Source organism: Hyperoodon ampullatus, assembly GCF_949752795.1.
Source record: "Hyperoodon ampullatus genome assembly, chromosome: 17".
In the NCBI taxonomy this organism is placed as follows: Eukaryota; Metazoa; Chordata; class Mammalia; order Artiodactyla; family Ziphiidae; genus Hyperoodon; species Hyperoodon ampullatus.
In genome coordinates, this window is record NC_136930.1 from 507,358 (window position 1) to 531,624 (window position 24,267).

At 48.1% G+C, this 24,267-nt stretch overlaps 1 protein-coding gene across 2 annotated transcripts in view; it reads right to left on the bottom strand.

The window, feature by feature from the left end:
• Window positions 1-24,267, bottom strand: part of PRKDC (protein kinase, DNA-activated, catalytic subunit) — a gene marked incomplete at both ends in the record, with an annotated part of 161,579 nt that overhangs the window by 65,132 nt on the left and 72,180 nt on the right. For both annotated transcript variants that reach the window (XM_079722235.1, XM_079722234.1), the window contains 15 exons: window positions 565-696; window positions 1,209-1,360; window positions 2,639-2,782; window positions 4,620-4,739; window positions 4,986-5,120; window positions 6,651-6,799; window positions 7,775-7,847; window positions 8,881-8,946; window positions 9,117-9,285; window positions 10,489-10,667; window positions 13,429-13,636; window positions 17,721-17,848; window positions 20,556-20,723; window positions 21,533-21,637; window positions 22,018-22,203. In XM_079722235.1, the coding sequence (XP_079578361.1) occupies window positions 565-696; window positions 1,209-1,360; window positions 2,639-2,782; window positions 4,620-4,739; window positions 4,986-5,120; window positions 6,651-6,799; window positions 7,775-7,847; window positions 8,881-8,946; window positions 9,117-9,285; window positions 10,489-10,667; window positions 13,429-13,636; window positions 17,721-17,848; window positions 20,556-20,723; window positions 21,533-21,637; window positions 22,018-22,203 (2,114 nt within the window). The remainder of the gene's footprint in view (window positions 1-564; window positions 697-1,208; window positions 1,361-2,638; window positions 2,783-4,619; window positions 4,740-4,985; window positions 5,121-6,650; window positions 6,800-7,774; window positions 7,848-8,880; window positions 8,947-9,116; window positions 9,286-10,488; window positions 10,668-13,428; window positions 13,637-17,720; window positions 17,849-20,555; window positions 20,724-21,532; window positions 21,638-22,017; window positions 22,204-24,267) is intronic.

The following is a 24,267-nucleotide window of genomic DNA, read 5'->3' on the forward strand; positions in this document are numbered from 1 at the left end:
GGCGACCGGCGCCCCCAGTGCCGCCGAGGATGACCCTGGAGGACCAACGGGATAGCAAGAACTTCCAAAGAGACGGGAAACGTTGGCAGACATGAACTCGACCAAGCAGCCGGCTCTGCACGGACCCCAGCTCCTCTCTGTGAAGTTAGGACTGTCCTGCTAAAGCCCCTGCACGTGGCCCCCCGGGTGATGAGGAGCCGGAGGCTGCAGCTGTGGCAGAGACACAGCAAAGGGCAGCAGGGCCCAGCCACCTGCTTCGTGGTCATGACCCTGACGTGAATGCTCTCCAGAGCTCATGCTGCTTTCAGGAATGAAGGGTGAAAACGTCACTTTAGAAAATAACAAAAAGAGTTAACACTTTGTCTGCCAAAACTACGTGAAAAAATGACACTGATTTTTAAAAACTCACTTCCCTCATTCACTCCACTAATGTATTTCTTTGAAATATTTTTAACACGGGTCCTAGTCCTTAAATTTATCAACATTAAACAATATTCCAGTCTCCAGTCCGATTCAGGTACACTCTAACCAAAAAAAGAAACAAACCGAAAACACGATACTTACTTTATACTTTCTATGCCACATTTTGGGTCGTATGGAGGCAAGTCATTGGCCATTACAATGCCTAATAATTGAATTCCTATGGAATTGTCTTTAGAATTAGGATCTTTACTGGAAAACTTTTCAAACATTAATCTGAAACGTGAGCATAAAGGAACAGTATAACTTGTCATACATAAGAAGCCGGAAGACAAACATAAAACTTTCTATGGCTGATTTTCAGGGTAAGAAATACTTCTCCTTTTCCCGCCCTCTTTGTTCACACCCAGGTTACTCTGCCTTTGCAACACAGGCACTGCTACGTTTCTTACAATCTAATTACTGGTCCTAGTCCCCCCTCGGTTGACAGTAAAACCTTCCGGCAGTTTTAGTTTGCCCCAGGTTGTGCCCGGCAGGAATCACCCCTGGGGGGCAGTGAAGGGCGGGGCAAACCCCACACCTGCAGACGACGGCCGCCCAGAGGTGCTTCTGCTAAGGAACGCGGAGCCTGCATTATTAGTGGCAACGTTCCACCTTACCTGGAGGTTCCACTTCGGATCACATTCCTCCTTCTACCCGTTCAAGTAATTTTCACTGTAATCAACGCGCACAACATGCTAGGTGTAAAAGATCTTTAAACGATATTGCAAAATCTAGTAAATTTATACCTGTAAGGGATGGATAAACAATCCTTCCAGCACTCAACAAGCGTCTTTATAATTTCAAGGTTATGTCGAAACACAGCTCTTTTTTGATGAAAAACGTGTTTCATTAGAAAATGAAGCAATCGATTTGCTAACACTTCATCTTTGGGGACCCCCTAAAAAGGTATAGAAATTCTATGTAAATACGTAGCACTGCATTCTGGGAAAGCACTTTTTGACCCGACAGTCCATTTATAAAAGAAAGCTGGCATTCAATGAGGAGTCTGCTTCCTGGTTAAAAGCCACCTGTGCGACTGTAACACGAAGGCTTTACCTAGCGGGCCTCCACCCAACAGGCGGAGAGGCCGCCAGGGCCCTGCAGCACCCCTGCCCCCGCCAGACACTCGTACCCTCCTCAGGGCCTCTGCTGGGACCTCCCTACGGGGAGGGAGGGGACCCTGAAGATGTCCGCCCCCCACTACATTCCTCCCAACCCCAGGGTCCCACCAAACTGCTGGAGCCTTTCCGCTGGGGCTCCCTCTACCGTGAGATGACACCCACATCTGTGCTGGCCCCCTGACCCTTGACTGGGGAGGCTGTTCCATGGGGTACACGGAATGGGTGTCGGAAGACGTGCTTCCTCTGGTTTCAGCCTCTTGCTCAGACTACTGCAACGAGTGGTGAAAGGTTCACTGTGACTTTCACCTTGGCTGTTGCTCTAATCAGTTATCCTGACACCTGGCAGCTCACTCTCCTAGCCCAGATGAACGCCTGACATCTGAATCAACCTCTTCCAATGGCTCCTCAGTTAGACTTGGTTTGCTGTGAAATCAGACGGGCACATCCCGACACAAACACATGGGACAGCTCCGTGGACACATATTATGTTGAATAAGGGCCATCCCAGGACATCTTTCCACGAGAACTCTGGACACTATTAGTGCTGACGTCTTTAAGCCAGCGGGCAGAGCTCCAGCACACAGACCCACACTGCGTCAGGACTGGCCGGTGCCCTTCTCCAGGGGCACCTCCTTAGCAATCTCAGCTGTCACAGGCCACCGTCACACTCTGGGAGTAGGGAGGCTGGCAAGACGAATGCCAGAGGCTCATGACCTCAGTCAGAGGAGACGTTTTCAGAACCTCACGCTCAGGGTCTACAGACGTTTATTTTACACGTACTTTTAATAAACCAATGATCAGTTTCCAAGTTCCTAGCAAGTTAAAGCAATAAGCAAAACAGAACAAACACCTGATAGCTTAAAACTAAAAGCAAGGCTGGGGGAATTAACGAAAGCAGACCAAACAAGACACAACTGAGGCAGTAAAACGAGACCGCCTGGAACAGCAGCAGCACAGACAGGTATGATCCTGGCTGGAAACACCGAGGACGGACAGGAGCCTGGATCACACCCAGCGCTGCTCAGGGAGAGGACACCAGACGCATCTGCTCTCACCACAGGAGTTGCTACTCCCGTCCACGAAAGAACCGTGGCCACGATCTCAACCACCAGGTAGTGGATCCCGTCCCCAACGTTGTTTTCAGAGACCACCAGCTGCAGCAGGGGGCCGATCCAGTGCTTCGCGTGAGGCCGGAAGACCTAGGCGAGAGTTCAAAGGTCACATGTCACAGGAATGCCCTGCGTAACCAAGATGTGAGTTCAGGAACATCATTCTATGTTACGACTCGACCTAAATTCAAAACAGGTGTAAATGCCAACAAGCATGCTGCTTAATGCTATTAGATTCTCAGCTGAAGTCTATCCTCATGGGTCCTGAAACCACAGCTCAAAGGAAACGGATTCTTATTGATCTGCTCTTTGCTTAAAACCCTTCTGCTATACCTACGCTCGGAGAAATAAAAACGAAGGCATTCTACACCAACCTCTCCCCATCTGAGCAACACGCAGCCCTGGCGGATCCTACTTTTACCGGCTGCAAATGCACAGGGGAAATTAGAAAGGAGAATATAAAAATTAGGTGCATGAGGCCAATTTGTTTTTTCCTTTCTTCCCACGCTGTGGAAGTCATTCTACTACATACTACACATGCCCAAGATCTCTGAAATCCAAAGCATCTCCATACACTAAATTCCATCGAACCTATTTCAGAAACTGCAGACTGAAGTGTAACTCAGACTATCAACCTTCTTCCCCTCCGCCACCGTCTTTTTCCAAATGTTTTCTCATCTCTCTCACACCTTAAATCTGTGTGGTTGCACATCGTTTCTGATCATGTACTCCATAGGTTAAAAAAAAGTTTACACTCTCCACGTATGTCTACTGGTTTATTTATAAATTTTAAATATAAACTTCTTTCCTAGATTATTAAACTGTAAGAAAAGGATAAATTTAAGGCTCAAGTTTTAAAAACAGCTGTAAACACAAGTTCTCATCTTTCGTTCCACAGGACAATGGGCCCCCACCGTTCCCGAGCTCTGGGAGTGTGCGATGCTGCAGGGCCACCTGCAGTGATTCCAGAGGCACCTCAAGCCACACGTGTGAGTGCAGCTCAGCAGCCCGCTTATTGAACCAAACACCAGACACCAGCTCCCTTCTGCCAGCCATCAAGTCAGCACCTACAGCAACACCAGCTGGAAATCATGTGTGAACCCCACGTATTGTGGGCTGAACTGTGAGCCCCAAAAGGATGCTGAGGTCCTCCTAACTCCCCGTATCTGTAAATGTGACCTTATTCAGAAACGGGGTCTTGGAAGATCGTCGAGTTAAAAAGAAAGTCATTGGGGTGGGCCTTAACCCTAAGTAACAGTGTCCTTATGAAAAGGGAAACTTTTACACACGAGACAGGTGTGTACACCGAGAGAGAAGACCATCCACAGGCCAAGAAATGCCCAAGGCCCACAGCAGCTGGGAGAGGCCCAGTCACAGCTTCAGCAGGAACCACCCAGCCGACACCCTGGCCTCGGGCTTCTGGCTCCAGCGCATCGTGGTTTCTGTTGCCTGAGCCCCAGCAGCTAGAAATCAAGTGTGACCCCGAGGAAGGGGCCCTGCTGCAGCCCCAGGCCAGGCCTCTTCTCCGCTCGAGGGCCTTGAGGGGCTGGCCGTCTGCTGCCCAGCAGCTCCCTCTGCCTTTGCCCAGCCCCCTCTCCAACGGATTAACACAGCAACGATGTGAGTCACCAGGAATCCTTCCCCACTTGCTTTGCTGCTGTGAACCAGGAAGGCTGCAGCCATGAGAAAACTGCCAGCATGTACACTTCCTAACACAGGTCACTTCTAACTCGAAAGAAGTTAATTTACGTGTTTTACAAGAAAATGATAGAAGAATGACGCTGCGCAAATAACACAAGTTGGCAAACTGATTCAGAGAATAACACCATGCTCTGACCCTTTACATCTTTCTTCACTGTGGGTTTTTTTTTTTTAAGTAGATGCATGTAATTGCAAAGAATTTTTAAAGAAATCATAAATTACTTACTTCCTCTGTATTAATAACAAGCTTGGCTAAGAAGAGACGGATATTTAATGATACTGATGGATTTCCTAGTTTGTCGTGAAGAAATTTCATCCATGGAGGAAGATTTCTTGGCACTGAACCCTGAAATAATACACTCGAAATTACTTCAGTAAGGAAGTGGAACAAAACAGCTTTGTATTCTACGAGACAACAATGACAGGGCAGGAGACGAGTGACAAGACATCACGTGTGTCTGAGACGGAATCCGGTTTAGGCTTCGATGTGAACCGCTCGCTCTCAGCGTGACAGGGCGCGCAGCGGTGAGCAAGACCGGGAAGATCAGCGCGCCCGTGAACCCACACTGCAGCCCCAGCTCAGCCCAGGCACCTCTCCTGGCTGAGCGGCCTGCAGCCTCTGCATGTGCCGGACCAGGGCCGCCACAGGGGCCATGCACTCGTGCCGATTTAGCTCGTCCATCTCCAGCTCCAGCACGTCGCCTGGGACCTCGGGGTCTGGACGCTCCTGGGGAGGGAGAGGCCGGTGAGGTGGCGGCCCACAGCGCGCTGCTCCGAGGAGGGCACTCACACGCAGGGGACCTCGTGTCTCCTCGTGTCCTCGGGAAGCACCCCCTCCCCCCACCCCCGGCCGCACGGCTCTCCTCCAGGATCGCACTCAGGTCAGGGCGTCACTGCAGACACCGCTGCTTCGGACCACGTTCAGCCGTGTGCGTCCCGGTGGGCCCAGACCCTCTGCATCTTGAGAGCCGCAGCCTGCGTCACTCATCGTTGCCACTTTATGTAGAAAGTAGAGCTACTGAAGTAGAATTATAGAATAAATTTTTACCGATTTTTCTCAGTACTCTGAAAAACTTTGTAAACTCCTTAATTTGCCTTAAAATTTCAATCAATAATAGAACAAAACTTTTAAAACATTCTTGATCCTTTTTAAGAAAAAAGGGCAGGAATGATCATTTTATAAGTGTGATGCTGAACTGAGGTTTTACATACACGTATGGTGTATTTCACACACACACAACTGATCTAGGTGGCTCCTAGCACAGATCGCTTCCAGGAAAGAACAGCTTAAGAAACGCTGAGAGCACAGTTTTGGATAAAGGTCAGCCTGGGCTACTAAATGCTTGTGGAGAGTGAGCAGAAAAAGGAATAAAAAAGGCCCTAGTGAAGTCCGTCATTCTGTCTGCCCTGGTGGCAGTAACTACTCCAGAATATCTCCTCCCAAGACGGACAGCCCTGGACACGTACTCCTCTCACAACCTCCGTGCCCGTGGTGTTTGGCCCCAGGCGATGGGTAACGTCTACAAACTGGGGCAGAAGAGACAGGCGGGGTGTCACGGGTTAGCGCCAGCAGGCTCACTCAGCACCGAACAGTAACCGACACACAACCAGGGTCACGGGAGATGAGAGACAGGCGCACCCAGCAAGCCCCCCGGAGAGGCGGGAAGGGAGCACGTGGCCACGGGCGGCCGTACCTGGGCCCACTCAGCACGTGGGCGGCCAGAGCCACCGCCGCGCCAGGGGCCGCTCACGGGGCGGGCCGCCTGCAGAGCTGGGATGGGACGGGGCGGGGCGAGGGGAGAGGGTTCTCTGTGAAAGAACGGCCAGCGTGAGGTCAGCCCAAGCTAGAAACGGAGCACTGTGCCGGGAAAGCGGCTCCGTGAGCTGTGGACGACCCCGTGAGCTGCTGGACCCCAGGAGAGACTGAGCTCAACCTCTCAAAGCAGCCGTCAGACCCCGTGCACCCCCTGCCCGTCACTGGAGCCCGCCCCTCAGGGAGGAGGCTCTGCTCAGGCCGGGGACGCTGCCAGCAAACACCCCTCCGGGGCGGTGGCGGGGACAACAGTCAGCCAGCGCGGTCAGCTCTCTCGGGAGGGCCTCACGCGGCTCTGATGCAAACAATGACCTGAACGCGGGAGGAGCCCGGCTAACGTGAACCCGCCCTGCGTGCTGGCGGGGTCAGATGCTGCGCCCCAGGACGAGAGGCTGGGGCCCCGCCGCCCCCGCTCCCTCCCAGACAACAACATTCGGTAATCACCCGTCTCCAGAAACGGCGGGCGGTAGACTGAGGGTCTTGGGAGCCATACGAGTAGCTCTGAACTCCAGTGCAAAAGTCGAACTGACTCATTTCCTCACTCAGGCTACTGTCTGCCAGATACGACAAGGAAGACATATAACACGGGCCGCCTGAAGTGAAAAGAGAAGGAACTACATTTACTCAAACTAGTAAGAAATGGGTTTCTCTACGCTCAAGTGATACCTGGATACCTGCATCGAAGGCGTTCATCAAACCTGTGGCTCTCACTCACCACCTGGATCCACAAGCAAAAAGGGCCTGGGGGGACCTCCTTGCACTCTGTCCCCACTGAGCAGTGACTCTCTGTCGCAAACAAAGGCATGAAGTCGAACTAGATCCAATTTTTGGATGTGATGCTAACAGAACTTCTTGCACTGAAAATTCTGATGATATATACTCTGCCCATAAAGCCTAACATAAATGCTGCAAGAGATACTACTGAAAAATAACTAATTCAAAGTATGTAAGGAACTTAGAAAACTGGTCCAAATTTTATCCTCAAATCAAGAAGAAAAAAAAAAAAAACTATGAAGAAAATTAAGCAAAAAATTGAAACCAGGAGCGTGTGGAGGGAGAGAGGGCTGATTCTAAACAGGGAGGCTAGGAGAACTTCCTTCAGAGGAAGGGGCCATGCTGGCCTCTGGGGCCGAGATTAGTCCGCCTGGGGGAACAGCACAGCAAACGCCCTGGGGCGCAGGGAGCAGACAGGGGGTATAGCGGGGAGGTGGGAGCCGATGGGAGGTTTGGAGGAGAGGAGTGGCAGGATGGGGCTGTACTTTCACACAGGGTTCTGGAAGGATCTAAGTAACACACAAACATAATCCAAAAACAAGTAAATAAATGCAGGCCAATCTTGCTTTTGTTAAAAAAGCGTACCACATCTGAGCCCCCTCTGGCCACCTTGAGATGTTTCTGTGCTGTTAAAGTTTAACTAACTGCATTTCTTTCAAAGTACTATTCCATGTGCCACTTGAAAATAAAAATTTTCAAATTCAGTTTCAACGTTGGGGTATTTAAAGTATTATCTATTTATATAACAAATACCAACTACTGGAATCTTTCTCATCATTTTGAAAACGTCCTACCTGAGTCCCCATTTGCTGCTTCCCTGGCTTCTCTCCTAATTTCAATGTACCTCTTCTTTCTTTCCAAAGGAACCTATTAGGCAGAAACAGACACTTTAAGACTTCTTAGAATCGTGGTCACATATTTTCTATTTTAGTAGCAATCTGGCAAAAATCACAAATATTAACTTTTAAGCAAAAACTTTAACCAAACTTAAAAGCACTGAAAATCCCCTACAAAGACAGGCGGGCACCCTTCAGGAAGGCCCCCTCCCCCCAGCCGGGTGCCAGGAGCTGGTGCCCCCCTTTGGGCTCTGGGACCCGCGTGGGCTGCACCCCTCTAGCCACAGGCCTGGGGACCCGCCATCTGCACTTATGAGCCTCAGCTCCCTGGACTGCACAGTCTCAACAGGTCACAGCACATCACGGCCGCAGCGGAGTTCACAAGTAATGCACGGTTAAGTGTCTGAAGGCTTAACGGACGTGTGTGTTTATCATTTCATGTCTTTAGTTCTTTGAACACAGGTCTAGAAAAAACTTCCCAGTCTTGTTCCAAAAGGGCTCAAGGCGGGAAGCAAGCACTGGCCTGAACCTGTGAGCCACCAGGCAGACTACGAGGGGTGGAGGGCAGAACGCCAGCCCGCCCCCCAGCCCCCGCTCGCTCTGCCCAGCGTCCCGCCCACCGGGCTGCGAAAAGCTGCAGCCCCGCCGCCTCCGCTGAGCTCGACTGAGCCTGAGCTTGGCTCCTTTGCCAGAGCATCTCCCCCGCAAGACATCTGCTCGCGGTGCCCGTGGTGGGCCGAGCCTCCCACCAGGGCCCCCAGGGCCTAACCCTGTAGCGGGGTGGATCTCAACATCACTGACCAGAGGAACTTCAGAAAACCACTTCAGGGACGTGTCCTAAGAGCTCCTTTCAGTGGCATTTTCTCTCCTTTACAAGTTGAGGGAAAACCCGAGTCATGACCAATTTTTTGTTGTTGCCTGAGATTGTATCTCCGGTCAAACTGTAAGAAACTGCCAGTGTTTACAGTTCACAGCAGACTTGAGTTCAGCGCAACGTGTGTGTTTCTCTATAAGCGATTGCTAAGTGTTCGTAGCCTGGAAACACCACGAAAAATTTCACTCACCTCCACTTCTATGGGAAACGTGTAGCAGCGCTTCAGGTCTATCAGATTTTCAAAAATGAGCAAGTTCTGTGAATGCAAAGCCCCACGTGAAGATGCCTGAGTGCCAGGTGGAGATGCTGGGCGCTGCTGGGCGCTGACGCCACCCCGGGGTCCCACCCTCCGCGTCCGCGTGCAGGGCTGGAGGAGCACACCCACCGCGGCCCGGGGGGCGCAGCCAGCAGTCGGGAGGGGCCTACCTTCTCTGGCTTCTCACTGAATAGGAAGCCCTGGTAAAACTTGAGCTCGGTGAAGACACAGCGGATGGCGGCGATGGCGCAGTTGTAGGCGGCACAGTGGTACAGCCGCCTGCGCTCCAGCAGCTGGGCCTCCCCCGCCATGTTCTCCGTGAAGGCGTCGTGGCACAGCCTGCGGGCGGCCGGGCGAGTGTCAGTCCATCCAGCGGGGTGATCCGGCCCCACGGGCGCCCACACCCACACCTACCGGGGCTCCAAGAAGCCGGGTGGGCGGCGGCCCAGCCTGAGGGGCAGGAAGGGCTCCACCAGGCGGGGGCTGAGCTGACCCTGGGAAGCAGCATGCGGGCACCGTGAGGGCGTGGGTGGGGCAGCGCGGAGGCAGGGGTGGCTGCCACACCCAGGAGCCCGGTCTCGGCCTGCCAGCTGCGGCCAGCCACCGTGAGCACGTCGAGCACGGTGCGCTCAGAACACGGCCACCCCGCACCTACGCTGCTGCCGGCTGCTCCACGGGGCCCAGGAAGCCGGAGCGGTTACCGCCCAGCCCGCGAGGGGAGAAGCCTGCCGGCCCCTGCTACTAGGACGCGGTCCCTCTGAAGGGCTTCAGGCCGGGAAACAAAACAATCAGGTTCCTGTAACATATGGATCTGGCAGCGGGGCTGAGAGCGGCAGGCCTCGGGGCAGGGAGACTCATTACGCAGGAGGCCACTGCCGCGCTTCACCAGCAACCCCAGTGCCACACGAGCCACTGGTTCCAGGAGCCCCGGGGACACAATCCACCAGCTCTGGGGCCGGCAGGGTGTGTGCAGAGGTTGAAGAGATTCAGAAGGAAAAATAACACGACCCCCAAGACGCTCATGGTGACGACGTCACCCACTGAGGAGGACACGCGAGGAGAGGGTCGGCGGAGCTGAAGGTGCGCCTGCAGGGACCTGGCACGCCGGCGCCCAGCACTCAGAGGAGCCGCACCAGACAGCCGGCTTCAGAGGGAACGTATCTGACTGCTCTGTGCGTTACGAAACGTCTGCTTAGAAGTATGTGACACTCCTTTAATTTCGAATGACAGAAAAAATACAATACACTAAATCCCTCCTTACTGTGAACCATACCACTAGAAACATATCAAGCTACTGAGGGAGAAAAGACAGTAGGAAAAAACAGTAAAAGAAAAAGAACTTTACTCTGTATAGAAGATGTGTATAGGACAGAACGTTACCCAATAACATGCTGAATTAAAGTCCATCTACGTAGTCTGTACATAGGAAAACTATAGAAATTCAGTGTCTAAACATTTATTCACATTATACACATGCGTAAAAATATACGCATCAAAAATAGTAACAAATTAAATACAATCCAAAATTAAGTAAACCCTTACTTGATGAGGGTCTTTGTAAGCTCATTTCCTTCTGGGACACCTGAGCCGTGGAACACCTGATTGATTTTAGATTCCTTGGAGTGAACATCACCTTTCGGAAGACGAGAGTACATCACATCGAGCAGCTTATAGTAGCCCATCTTCTTGGTGATTTGAGTATCAAAGGAAGATTCATTCAGCTAAGAAAAGATAACATGAAAAATATTTTACTGAATAAATCAAATTTAATACTCAACGCCCTTTACCTTGAAAATAATGTTAACAAAGATGTTAAACCACTTCAACAAGAGGTAGCCCAAGAGCTAAAACGTGGATGTAAGTGTTGATGTGTTCTATTTAGCGTGGCAGCAAATACTGACTTCACCTCAGTGAAACTCATTTGGGACTTCTGGCCTCCAGAGCCGTGAGAGGATAAACTCTTGTTCTAGGCCACCGGGCTTATGGTAATCTATTACAGAGGTTAAGTAAACGAATACACGTTTTGGTACCAAGAGTTGGAGCCCTACTGCAACAAGTGAACAAAATATGTTAAGTGGCTTCGGAATTGAGCAGAGGGTAGAAGTAGAAAAAAATTTTGCCATGCATGACAGAAAAGGCCTAGCTTGCCCTGTAGAGACCACTGTTAGGAAATATCAACGTTGAAGGCACTGCTGGCAAGGACTCAGAAGGAAGTGAACAGAAAGCCAGTGTTGTCTTAGGGAATGCCCATCACCATAAACGTATTTTTATTAGAAATATGGACATTAAACTAGTTGCTGGTGAGGTCTCAAAAGGAAGTAAGTACCAGATTTTTGGAAACTGGAGGATAGAGGATCCTTGTTAGGCGGCTAACAAGAAAGCTTAGCTGAACAGTGTTCTGAAGTTGTGCAGAAAGCAGAACTTGCAGGCTATGCACTTGAATACTGAGCTGAGAGGATTTCCAAGTAAATTTGCTGGAGGTACTGCCTGGCTTCTTCTTTGCTGCTTATAATAGAATGTGAGGTGTGAGAAAGTAATTGAGACAAAATGGTCAAGCAAAAAGAACCAGAACTTGATGATCTGGGAAATTCTCAGCCCATGCAGACTGTAGAAGACGCTAGCGTCAGGAGACCGGCTGTTAGGAAAGCATGCTTCGGCGAGAAGCCTGAGGGTATGGCTGAAGAAACGAAGCCTGTGGCTCACGGCTGCACTCGGCCACCTCACAAAAGCCACGCACAGGGAAGGGACTCTCCTATCTCACGGAGGGAATCTCCAGGATGAGCATGAAAGAGACAGAAGGTTTCTGAAAATGTTATACCAGCTGAACTGAAAGGGACAGAGACAAAATGAAATGGAAAGAAGGATGTTGTACTCCCGAAATTCTACAGGCAAGAAACAGACAAAACTACTCCGCTGCAAACCACCGCTGACCTTCAAGAAAAGAGAAGAATGACTCCAAGGACGGGGTCTCTGGCCCAGAAGGCAGAGCACCAGGCCCCAGAGCATTGCTCCCGGGTCTTGAGACCTAATGGATCTGCCCAGCCAGATGTGAAAAGTGCTTGAGAAAACAAGACTCCTTCCTTCCAGTTTCTCCTATGTGGAACAGGAATGTCTGTAATGATCATCCTATGCCTGTCCCACCACTGTGTTCTGGAAGCAAATAATCTGTTTTCTAGTTTCACAGGTCCACAGATGGAGAGACTTTGGCCCCAAGATGGATCATACCCAAAACCCCCCCATATCTGGTTTATATGATTTAGATGATGAGACTTGGGACTTTGTGGCAATAATATTTAGATGAGCTTTTGGACTTAAAAGTTGATGTTGTAATGGGTTTAGATTGTGTCAGGCTGAACAACAGCCCCAAAAAGATACCCACATTCCAACGCCTCAGACCTGTGACTGTTAACAGAAGGGATGAGACAGATGAAATGAAGCGAAGGATCCTGAGAAGATTATCCAAGTGGGCCCGAAATACAATCATATTTACAGGCAGGAGGCAGAGAGAGATCAGACAGAACTGAGGAAGCTGGAAGCACCTAAATGTCCGTCGACAGAGGAGTGGATAAAGAAGCTGAAGCTGTGGTGCACAGATATGATGGAATACTACTCAGCCACGAAAAGAATGAAATAATGCCATTTGCAGCAACATGGATGGACCCAGACATAATCATACTAAGTGAAGTCAAAGACAAACACCATATGTATCACTTATATGTGGAATCTAAAATATGACACAAATGAACTTAGTTACAAAACAGAAACAGACTCACAGACAGACAGAACAGACTTGTAGTTACCAAGGGGGAGGGGAGGCAGAGCAGATAAACTAGGAGTTTGGGATTAGCAGATACAAACCACTACACACAAAACAGATAAACAACAAGGACCTACTGTATAGCACAGGAAACATTCACTACCTTGTAATAAACCACAATGGAAAAGAATTGGAAAAAGAACAGACACACGTACATGTATAACCGAATCACAACGGTATACACCTGAAACTAACACAACACTGTAAGTCAACTACACTTCAATAAAAGAAAAATAGCGGACTGTTTAAAAAAGAGGAGGACGAGGAGGAGGACGAAGCTAAGTGACCCGAGAAGCACGGGGAGGCACAATGTGGCCACAAGCCGAGGGTGCTGGTGCCTCTAGAGGCTGGCGGAGTGAGCACCGTCTCCTCCCCAGAACCTCCGGAGCAAGTGCAGCCCCAGGAAACGGTTTCTGATTTCTGGTCTCCAGAGCTATGAGAAAATAAAGGCCTGTGGTTCTAAGCCACATCTGTGGTCCTTTGTGACAGCAGCCTGAGGAAACTAACACAGACATCACATGCCTGCAGGCTGAGACCAGGACATGGAGGCAACGCTCCCTGAGCTACAGACGCCCCTGACGGAACACATGGCAGTTTCTAACGACACTGACCACGGAGATCTGTCAACTCTTATTAACATTCAATTTAATAACAGACTGTGATACCTTTAGAAATCTGGACTTCAACACATCAATGGCATCCACCACAATTTTGCTAAAGAAGTCTCTCAAAGCATTCAGGTCACAGTGCCACAACAGAGTGATGAGCACTCGGTCCACAGTCGCTTGGCGGGTGATGCTGGGAAGTTGGTCGTCCCTCCTGAACATCCTGTACACACTGTCCAGAAGGCCTAACTGTGTGGCACATGAACTCCTAAGAAAAAAAGAAAATTACATGCACATTCAGGCTTTCAACAAATATTTCATGACGGCCTACTACATTACAAGCAAAGTAAACGCCAATGACTATAAATCAGAAAGATACCTTTAAAGATTATATGTATAGGGCCTCCCTGGTGGCGCAGTGGTTGAGAGTCCGCCTGCCAATGCAGGGGATACGGGTTCGTGCCCCGGTCCGGGAGGATCCCATATGCCGCGGAGCGGCTGGGCCCGTGAGCCATGGCCGCTGAGCCTGCGCATCCGGAGCCTGCGCATCCGGAGCCTGTGCTCCGCAACGGGAGAGGCCACAACAGTGAGAGGCCCGCGTACCGGAAAAAAAAAAAAAAAAAAAAAAAAAAAAAAAAAAAAGATTATATGTATAAAAACCAGGAAATACAAGAAGCATTTGTACATAAGTCATGTTATTTTACTCATCCCCAGAAATCCTCATGCCTATTTAGGCATTAGGAAAAAGAATTTTTTTCATTTACTTTCAATATGGTCTTTCTGGAAGGCTCTGGAAGAGACTCAGCCTCGACACCATTATGTATCCCAGAACCTGAAACTCATGAATCCTGATCAGACAATTCCAGCCTCTTCCTCAGTAATGAACCACCATTCTTCCTACTTGCCAGGCAGAGATAATTCAGCTGGCCCTTTGTTTTCTCATCTGCGTAATATGGTATATGAATGATCACCTATACGATTCCGTCTATAAATCTATTAATTAAGAATAGCGTTAGGGCTTCCCTGGTGGCGCAGTGGTTGAGAGTCCGCCTGCCGATGCAGGGGACACGGGTTCGTGCCCCGGTCCGGGAAGATCCCACATGCCGCGGAGCGGCTGGGCCCGTGAGCCATGGCCGCTGAGCCTGCGCGTCCGGAGCCTGTGCTCCGCAACGGGGGAGGCCACAACAGTGAGAGGCCCGCATACAGAAAAAAAAAAAGAATAGCGTTAGCTTCCCCGCCTATAAAAATAAGAGGTTAGGACTGAAGATCATTAAAATCCCTTCCAGTTCTGAAATCTCGATGCTCAGAAGTTAGCTATGACCCAGAGCAAAAATAATGGATTTGAAGGTAATTCAGTCACAAAAATTTGAGGTTGCAGGACACCACTAGATCTACGTGGGCTCTGCAATATTCATCTGGACACTGTCCTAGATTTCAGTTCTCTCAAGGAGCATCCTGCTTTGAGCACAGTTGAGATGCACAGCCCTTACACAGAAACCGAAAGGAAAGAGGAAGAAAAGGAAAAGAGCATAAATGGGCCAACAGATGGTTTACTGAAAAATAAATGCAAATGAGCATTTAATATATGAATATATGTTCCACTTTACTCATAATAAAAGAAATACAAATTAAAGCAACACTGAGAAATCCTTTCTCACCCATTAACGCTGGAAAAAATCCAAACGTTTGACAATATACTCTATTGGCAAGACTGTGATGAAACACATTTTTATCCACTGCTGGAAGGAATGCAAACAATACAGCCTCCAAAAGGGGATGTGGTGATATCTAGCAAAGTCACAAATGCATTTACCTTTTCACTCACATTCACAAATCCACTCCAAAGCTACACTGGCCAAATACAACATGACATGTGCACAGGGCTGTTCACTGGGCCATTATTCTTATCAGCAAAAGACTGACCAAAAGCCCACCAGTAGGGGCTGCTTCAAAATACTTGGTACTTCCACACAGTGAATAATTACACAGTTGTTTTTTTTGTTTTTTTGTTTTGTTTTGTTTTTTGCGGTACGCGGGCCTCTCACTGTTGTGGCCTCTCCCGTTGCGGAGCACAGGCTCCGGACGCGCAGGCTCAGCGGCCATGGCTCACGGACCCAGCTGCTCCGCGGCATGTGGGATCCTCCCAGACCGGGGCACGAACCCGTGTCCCCTGCATCGGCAGGCGGACTCTCAACCACTGCGCCACCAGGGAAGCCCCACAGTTGTTTAAAAAAAAAAAAAAAAAAAAACAGGAAAGCAGAAGATCTCTACATGCTGATTCAGCATGATCTGTAGAAAACATGAAGTCGAAACAAAGGTGAAAGGGCAGGAGACGACAGGAGAGGGAAGACAGAAGCCAGGCTCCTGGATGCAGCGCGTTACGTTCTTCTCACTCTCGAATCACGTGTGTAGTTTACATATTCAGTAAGAAAATGAAGTCAAAAAACCCACAAAAACTTCTAAGATCTGAAAATGAATTAAAGCATACCGAATGAATTGGTATAACAACTGCACATTGAAAAACACTCTCAAGTGATTCTGGAACACAAAATTTGACTGTATATCCTCAGAGAATATATTCTAAGTAAATTATAAATAAAATAAAAAATGTTAACTTCTCCAGCTATGATTATTCTTAGTAGTAATACTGGTAGTGTTAGTTTTGAAAATATTTTATGTGTATTATAGGATAAAGCAATTAAATACTGGTGAAATGTTATTAAAAACAACACTGAACAGAAAAAAATTAAAATCTACAATGTAAGGGAAAAATAATAAAAGTAATAAAAAACCCATAACGTTAAGATTGAAAGGAAAGTATCAGGATATTTTTCTTTTCCTTAAAACAAACAAAACTATTCCCCAGTACGGCACTAACCAGTAGCAGTGCCATAACCCAGCAGCACTAAGTTCACCGAGGACCCAGCCTGTGGTCTCGAGGTGCCGTTTCACGGGACTCTAGAGAAACGGCTTGACTCTGGGTCAAGGTCAGCCTGAGGTGATCTGCTGAGCCAGAAGACATGTAAAAGACATCAGAGATTAAGGAAGGCGGCCCAAGAACCTAGGAGCCAGGCACCATGGACTCCCACTGCCACAGATGGGACGGTGTGAACATAAAAAAGAATAACAACTGCCACTGATTGAAATTTACTTCTGTTTTGTTTTTAAAAGTTCTAAAAATGAAAAATATTAACTAATTTTCACAGAGACAACTGTAGCACTGGAGTAAGTTTTAGAACTGGGATGTGAAAAATCCTCCAATTTTGTCTCTCTTTTTCAAAATTGTTTTGGCTGTTAAGGGATATTTTGCATTTCCATATAAATATTAGGAACTGCTAGTCAATTCCTGTACCCAAAAAATGAGGCTTGCTGGAATCTGGATATGGAGTGCATTAAACCTAGCAATTTAGGGCCTCCCTGGTGGCGCAGTGGTTGAGAGTCCGCCTGCCGATGCAGGGGATACGGGTTCGTGCCCCGGTCTGGGAGGATCCCATATGCCGCGGAGCGGCTGGGCCCGTGAGCCATGGCCGCTGAGCCTGCGCGTCCGGAGCCTGTGCTCCGCAACGGGAGAGGCCACAACAGTGAGAGGCCCGCGTACCACAAAAAAAAAAAAAAAAAAAAAACCTAGCAATTTGAATAGAACTGCCATGTTAACAATATAGAATCTTCCAACTCACGAGCATGGACTCTCTCTCCATTTACTCAGATCTTTAATTTTTTAATTTCCTTCAGCAATAGGCTGTAATTTTTGGTGTACAAGTCTTGTGCTTCTTGTGTTAAATTTAGTCCCAAGTGTTTTGTTCTTTTTGGTGCTATTACGAATGGTATTACGTTTGTAATTATAGTGTCAAATGTTCTCTGTTCATGAACAGAGCTACCACTGACGTTAGAATGCGTATCCTGAATCCGACAAATTTTCTATAATTGCTTATTGGTTCTAACAATTTCTTGTAGATCTTCAGGATTCTCTACCTTGTGCCACCTGTGAGTAAAAACAGTTTTACTTCTTTCTTTCCAAGTTGACTGCCTTTTATTTCTTTTGCTTGCCTGACTGCAATGGCTAGAACCTCCAGGACTATGTTGGATAGAAAAGAACAGACGTCCTCGCCTTGTTCCCAACTCTGGAGGAAAATTCAGCCTTTCACTATTAAATATTTTGTTGGCTACTGGTTTTTCATAGATGACCTTTTGCAAGTTTTATCCTCAATGAGTAAATGAGCACTGGATTTTGTCAAAAATGTATCTGCATCTACTGAAATAATCCACTCATCGTTTTCAAGAACAGAGATGATAATCTCCCACAGAAATAAAACACATATGGTTCCTGGAATCCCAGACTAGGAATGACTTACTTTCTGGCTATCTTCCTGAAAGTGGATTGAAATAATTCTTCCATAACATGCTGTTGTTCCCGACAAAGAATTTCTGTCATCAACTCCAACAAGACGGGACTCTGAGATAACTCCAATGCATCCAGAAGCTACAGAAGAAACACACACCAATAATAATGATGATAATAATAATTGCATTGGATTTTTTTTGACAGTTCAAATGAAAAGGGAAAGCAAGTTATAACAATTTCACAAGGATTAACAAATGCTAATATATGTCATTTTTGCAGCTATGGAATGCCTGGCATATAACAATGTTCGTTAAATATTTGAGTTTTGATTCTCTCAAAGTTTTGCAGATATTCTTCCTCTAACCATGTTTGGGGTCCTCCCTTCACCTCCACGAGGCCTCTCCTCGGCTCCGGGCCCTCTGGGGGCGGCAGCGTGCACCCTTCACACCAGCCTCACTGCACAGCACACACACTCCAGGCTGTGGGTCCAGTGTTCTCATCTCACCTCCCATCTTCCATCTCCATGTCCTTCTGCTCTATTCTCCAGGAGACAGCTGCAACCTTATCTTCCATGTGGTGAAGGTATTTTAATCTTTCTTTTGTGTAATTTCATCTCCAAGCGCGCGTTCTTGCTCTAGTTCACGCACTGGATATACTGTCTCTCTGCTCTGAGGCTGCTCCGAACAGTCTCTTCCACGTTCTTATCTCGACTTGTTGTCTCTGTTCCCTCTGAGTTCCTTTCTCCTGTTGGTTTACATCTTTCTTAGACTGGAAGCTTTCTTCAAAGGTGCCGCGACTGTCTGCACTTGCATTTACGTTAAGGGAAAGTACTAAAGATCTACTCAGAACCTTTGTGGATGTGACAACCATCTGCTGGCAGATTGCTGGGGAGCAGGAAACTCAGATGGTACCGGCATGATGGTGCAGAAAGAACACACCATTCGACAGAGAATGAGGAGGTTACCACGTCAACCAGGCCACCAGACGCGAGGTCGCTCACAAGGGGACGTGCACAACACCTGCCTCCAGGTATGGGGCTGTTGCCAGAAAGGTTAGCCTGAATCTCACAGCCAAGCTTAAAGCCTAACTTCCAGTTTAGAGGAAACACAGAGGGTGAGGAAAGCCAAAACGCACCTCAAGGAAGCAATCAGACAAATGGGACAGCATCCAAGAGATGTGCTAGGGTTACTTCCAAAACCCAATGTCGCAGAGAAATAAAAGGGATGGGGGTGAAGTAGTCCGAGATTTAAAGACACCAGAGACATGACATTCGAGCCAATCGTTAATTAGATCCTGGTTTGAAAAATCCAGCCAAACACAGGGACATCTGGAGAAACGTGACCGTGGACGAAACAGCACAGGGTCTGAGGGCAGCGAGAATTTTCTTGGGCCTGGTATCAGCGTGGTGCCTGCCTCTCAGGAACTGCTGCTGAAACATTCAGGAGTGAAGCACCAGGATGTCTGCAGCTAACTCGCAAGTGTTTCAGCCCAAACACACACACACACACACACAAAGCAAATATGACAAAAAGTTAACTGCTGAATACAATGGTTATATGGATGCCTGTTTACTATTCTTCCAACTTCCCTGTATGTTTGAAAGAAATAAGTCATATGAGGGTGGGGAGGAGCGAACCCATGTGGATGGGTGGTTTGTAAACAGCCTTTCCGTGTGGCTGCGTGGCTTCTGTACAGGATGGTGACTGGGTCCCACAGACCAGAGACCCAGCAATGAGCTGGAAACCTTTTAAGGCTAGACTTAGAATCACAAGCATCACTTCCACTGCATTATTTTCTTGTTACTAGTGAGTCTCTAAGGACAACCCATACGCAACAGGAGAAAAATCAGACTACATTGCTCAAAACGTATGACGTCTCTTTTCCCCATGTGACGGAAAGTCACACCATAAGAACATGTGGGATGGGATACACTGGTGCAGCCATCCTTGGAGAGTATGTGTATCTCTACCCTGGCACTTATTCAGTGTGTTTTAATCATCGTTTCTTCCTTGCTTTACTATAAGCTCCTTGAAAACAGACACAGTGTCTTCATTATTCTTGAGCCCAGGGTTCAGGCCATCACGAGAATGGGCGACCAGCACCCACCCTCCCTCCAATGGTGATTCTCTCGTTTCTCCTACTGGCTGGCCCCTGAGTTTTAGCCGAGTATACTGCTGCCCAAAATAAGAACATTCACAGTCTCGCTCGCTTGTATGTGACGAGTGGGGTGTCAGCAGAATACGTGCAAGGTCTGGATTAAGCCCTTAAAGGAAAGGGATGCTCTCTCCTGCCCTCTCCTCCCTCCTGTTGGCTAGAAGGGACAAGACAGGAGCTGGATCAGCCAACCTGGTCAAGGTAGATGCTACGTGCGGGGGACGACAGAGAAGAAGGTAAAGGAGACGGGGTCCCTGTAGAGGATCTAGAACTGTACAGGAGGGAGAGAACCTAGCTCCTTGGCTAAGCCCCCGGTATTTCGGGAAGTCATGCTGTATACAAACGAAGTGATAACCACTAGATATTTCTCAAATGACCACCAGTCAACTAAACTTCACAAACTGCACCATATAGGTGATATTCTATTTCTTAGCTCTCTTCGGTATTATTCTTCAAAGCTTATACATTACACGTAAAATATTTCACAATTTTTAAATGGGGGAAAAATTAGCCCCAAAGGATTCAGATACGCATCAGCCCCCACAGACAACAAGCTTTCAAAATGAGTTAAAATGAATCCTTCAAGTTAGAACACTCTCTGACTCTGAATATTTCACTTACTTCTTTTCACCAAGAAATGTGACAGGAAACAAGCAGTGCTTAATTTTAGTTGCAACTACTAAAAACTAACCTTTTTCATACAGTCCGCGTAGTTATTGTACCGCAGAGTCCCCGGGGGAAACTCTTCAGACTTCATGGGGAAATGAGAAACAATGAGCTTCCCGAGAACGTGCTTCAGCTCCTGCAGGTGGTCCCCAGTGAGACCGGTGAAGAACGGGAGCAGAAGCACAGCCTGGCCCTGCAGAGCGAGCGCAACATGAGACTGGCTTAGGGATTCCGCACAACGAGTGCAATGACTGCTTTCTAAAGACTGAGCCAAGAAAGCACCACACGCGTGGATTCCGTGCCCGCTTCAGGACACCTCCTCGGCAGCATCAAACCCACCAGCAAGACGCGTCCCGGCCCTCAGCTTCCACTCTCGGGCTCGCGGGCTGAGCCAGGGCTGTCCCGTGTGAGCACAGGACAGGGCAGCCCGACTCTGCGTGTGGATCTCCTCTGCAAACGCAGCCTCTACTAGAAGTGTGCTGCCTGAGTTCTGTGAGGGAAGACTATCGTGAACACCCTACGGGGCGACTGCGGAACTCAGGGCTTCAGAGCAGTCAGTGTGCTTCCCTCCTCCCTTGGGTAGTAGTAGCTCAGTTCCCAGACCTCCTCGTGTTGAGAAATGTGAAACCTGATTAATCACACAGAGCAGAAAATTCCAAAGAAATACCCTCATGTTCCACTACAAAGATGGTTTTCATGAAGGCCACACTTTACTGGAGTGTAAAATCTAATTATTACAGGACTTTAAAATTACAAAATCTGTTAAGTTCTTGACCCTAAAAGTAAGCCAGATATTTTCTGTTATCAATTAAGAGAAAGATGACTGAGGGCCACAGACGCTGGTGACGGGTACCCGGGCGTCACTGTGCTGGTCCCCCTGCTTCTGAATATGTCTGAAATGTTCCATAATAAGAAAACAGAAAATATCACAAATACACAAAAATACAGAACAGGAAAAAAAATGGAGAACATAATCTGAAAAAAATCTTTTTAACCACTTACCTTTAAATGTAAACCCAAATTTGGATCAGCAAGTAGACTAACATATGTTGTAAAAACTTCTGGGAATGCACTGTGATTTGTATTAAAAGATACAGATGAATCAATCTAAAGGAGGGAAAATGAAAACACATTATGCCTCTAATTTCCTTTAATACATTTTTCAGTTTTTTACGTTTCAGAAATGACCTATACATTTGTTCTTGGGCGCCAACAGCATTTCAACAATTCCTGTTCTGAAATATTTTAAAACTATCCACTAAGACAATGCATGTAAAGCTACACTGAGAAGATAAAGAATAAGAAATGAAAATGAGAATAAAAGATAATCATGTAAAATAATGGAAAAGTATAAAATATAAAGTAATCAGTAATTGTCCAAGTTATTTTTTATTTGTCAAACCAATGAGCTTTTCAAGAAACCTCCATCAAATTTTTAAAGACACAAGCAACAGACACAACTACATTTTCAAGGTATCTCAAAATACCTGCAGAATTTTTGCCAGTAAGGTCAGCGCGGCCATTTTGCTGTCCGGGGCAGCGTCCCTGGCCCACCACGGGCCGCAGCTCCTCCAGCTCTGCAGGATGGCACCCGCCAGTTTCAGGCCTTGGTGCTTCTGACTGGCTCGGTCCCGGAAGCTCTGATCCAACAGACCGTTCAGAACAGCACTCACCTGCGACAGCAGGGGGTGAAGCAAGGAAAACTCTTAACATCAAGGCCGACACACACGCAACAGAATTTACTGTCATTTGTCACAGCTATTCTTGGAAAATGAAGATGCTATTCCTAGAATAGCTGTTTACTTCACAACTCCTCATATCTGAAAACAGCACTTTAACATGTGAATTTTCCCACAAAGGCATACAGTGGTCCCCTATGACATAATGCTTAAACCACTACCTGTTGTCTTCCTGGTCAGGGCCATTCTCCATGGCGGGGAAATCAGCTCTCTCTGGTCACCATCACCACCAGATGCACTCATGCATGCACACACACACAGGCATGCACACAGGGACACGCACAGAGGGACACACACGCTTGGAAACAGCACACACACATGCACACAGGGACACGCACAGAGTGAAACAAACACGCACGCAGGGACACACGGACACGGGCATGCAAGGGCACAGGGAGGTACATGCACATCTCCTGTCCTACTGCCTTCCCAACAGTGATCTCCTATATTCGGTTAGATTAATTCAATATTCCTGCTGTTGTGACAGGTAGCTCTGCTCACAGATGATCCGAGCTGAGTACTAGCACACATTTCCTTCCTCACATAACGTTTTGATCTCCCTGAAGTGAGTACTTGACGCTTGAACAACTCGGGTTTGAACTGCGTGGGTGCACTTAACGTGGAAACGCACACTACAGCGCCACACGGTCTGCAGGAGGGGGATCCGTGGACACGAGGGCCGACTGTACAGACAGTTGTATGTGGACGTTCGCCTGGCAGAGGGACAGCGCCCCAGCCCCCCCCCGTTTAGCTGTTCTCAACGTGACTGTCACTGTTGTCATCAAACTCTCCCAAATTCACTACGTCTCCTCTAGACGTGCAAACGCAGCAGGGAGGCTGTGAGCCATCTCTGGGGCGCCACCTCGGGTGGGTCAGGGACACCGGTCCGGGTCTTGAGTGGAGGTCACCGCCCCCCCCGCCCCCAGGAGACTCGTCGGCAAACTTCCCGGACCCCACGCCCTGCTTTTTCCTGGCTTCTGCTCCATCTCGGTGGAGAACTTCCCCTGGCAGCTTCCCAGCAAGAGGAGCACAGGACATAGACCCCCATGGGGACCTGGCACACCTGAAACACCTGCACTCGGCTCTCACTCATAATCGAGAATCCTTCCCACTCAGGTGGGAAGTATTCTTTCCGAAACTGTGCAAGAAATCTGGCTCACTGTCTCCCAGGCTGCACTCTGCTGTTGCAAAGACAACTGTCATCCAGGTTCCTGATTCTTTTGAAAGACCTTTGGGTTTTTTCTCTTGTAGAAACTTTTCAGGATCTTCTCTCCTGGGGAACCCCCAAGGTTTCAAATTTTCAAGAAGTCTGCTCCGTGTGGAGCTGTTTCCCCATACAAGGCACCAGACCTTCGACGGCCTTTTCCATCTGGAACTCAGAATGGTCATTCCTGAAATGTTACCCATGAAGCCTCTACTTGGCTCGTCCTCTGTCAGGGGCGGAGGCCATGGAGCTGGACCTTGTAGATAGATTCCAAGTTTCCTCATCGTTTCTCCATTTTCTGATTTGTAACCTTAATCTACTCTCCATGAGAGTTCCTGAATTTTATCTTCCAAATCCACTTCATTCTTAATTTGTGATGCCTATGTTTAATTCACAAATTTTCTTTCTTGTTCTCTGATGTTCTTTCTCAATAGCGATTATTGTTTCATGGATACAGTATCTTCTCTCACCTCTCTGAAGTTTCTTTCTTTTTACATCCCCATCTCACTGAATAATCTCTGTTTCAAGTGCTTTTTTCCTGCCTGTCCTTTCAGAAGCCCTTTCCTTGAGTGCCTGGTGCTTCACAGTGGTCGGTACCCACTGAGGAACTGAAAGAATCATAAGCAGCAGGCAGCGCTCACCAGCAGTGAGGACCACTGGAAGCGGACCTGGTTGGGCTGGGGTGATGGTACCTTGATTTTCTCTTAGGCTTTTCAGAACAGTCTGAAATCCTGCCTGCCTGAGGGTATATCTAGCTGACTGTGTTCTGAGAGCCAAATTGAAGAAGATGGCCT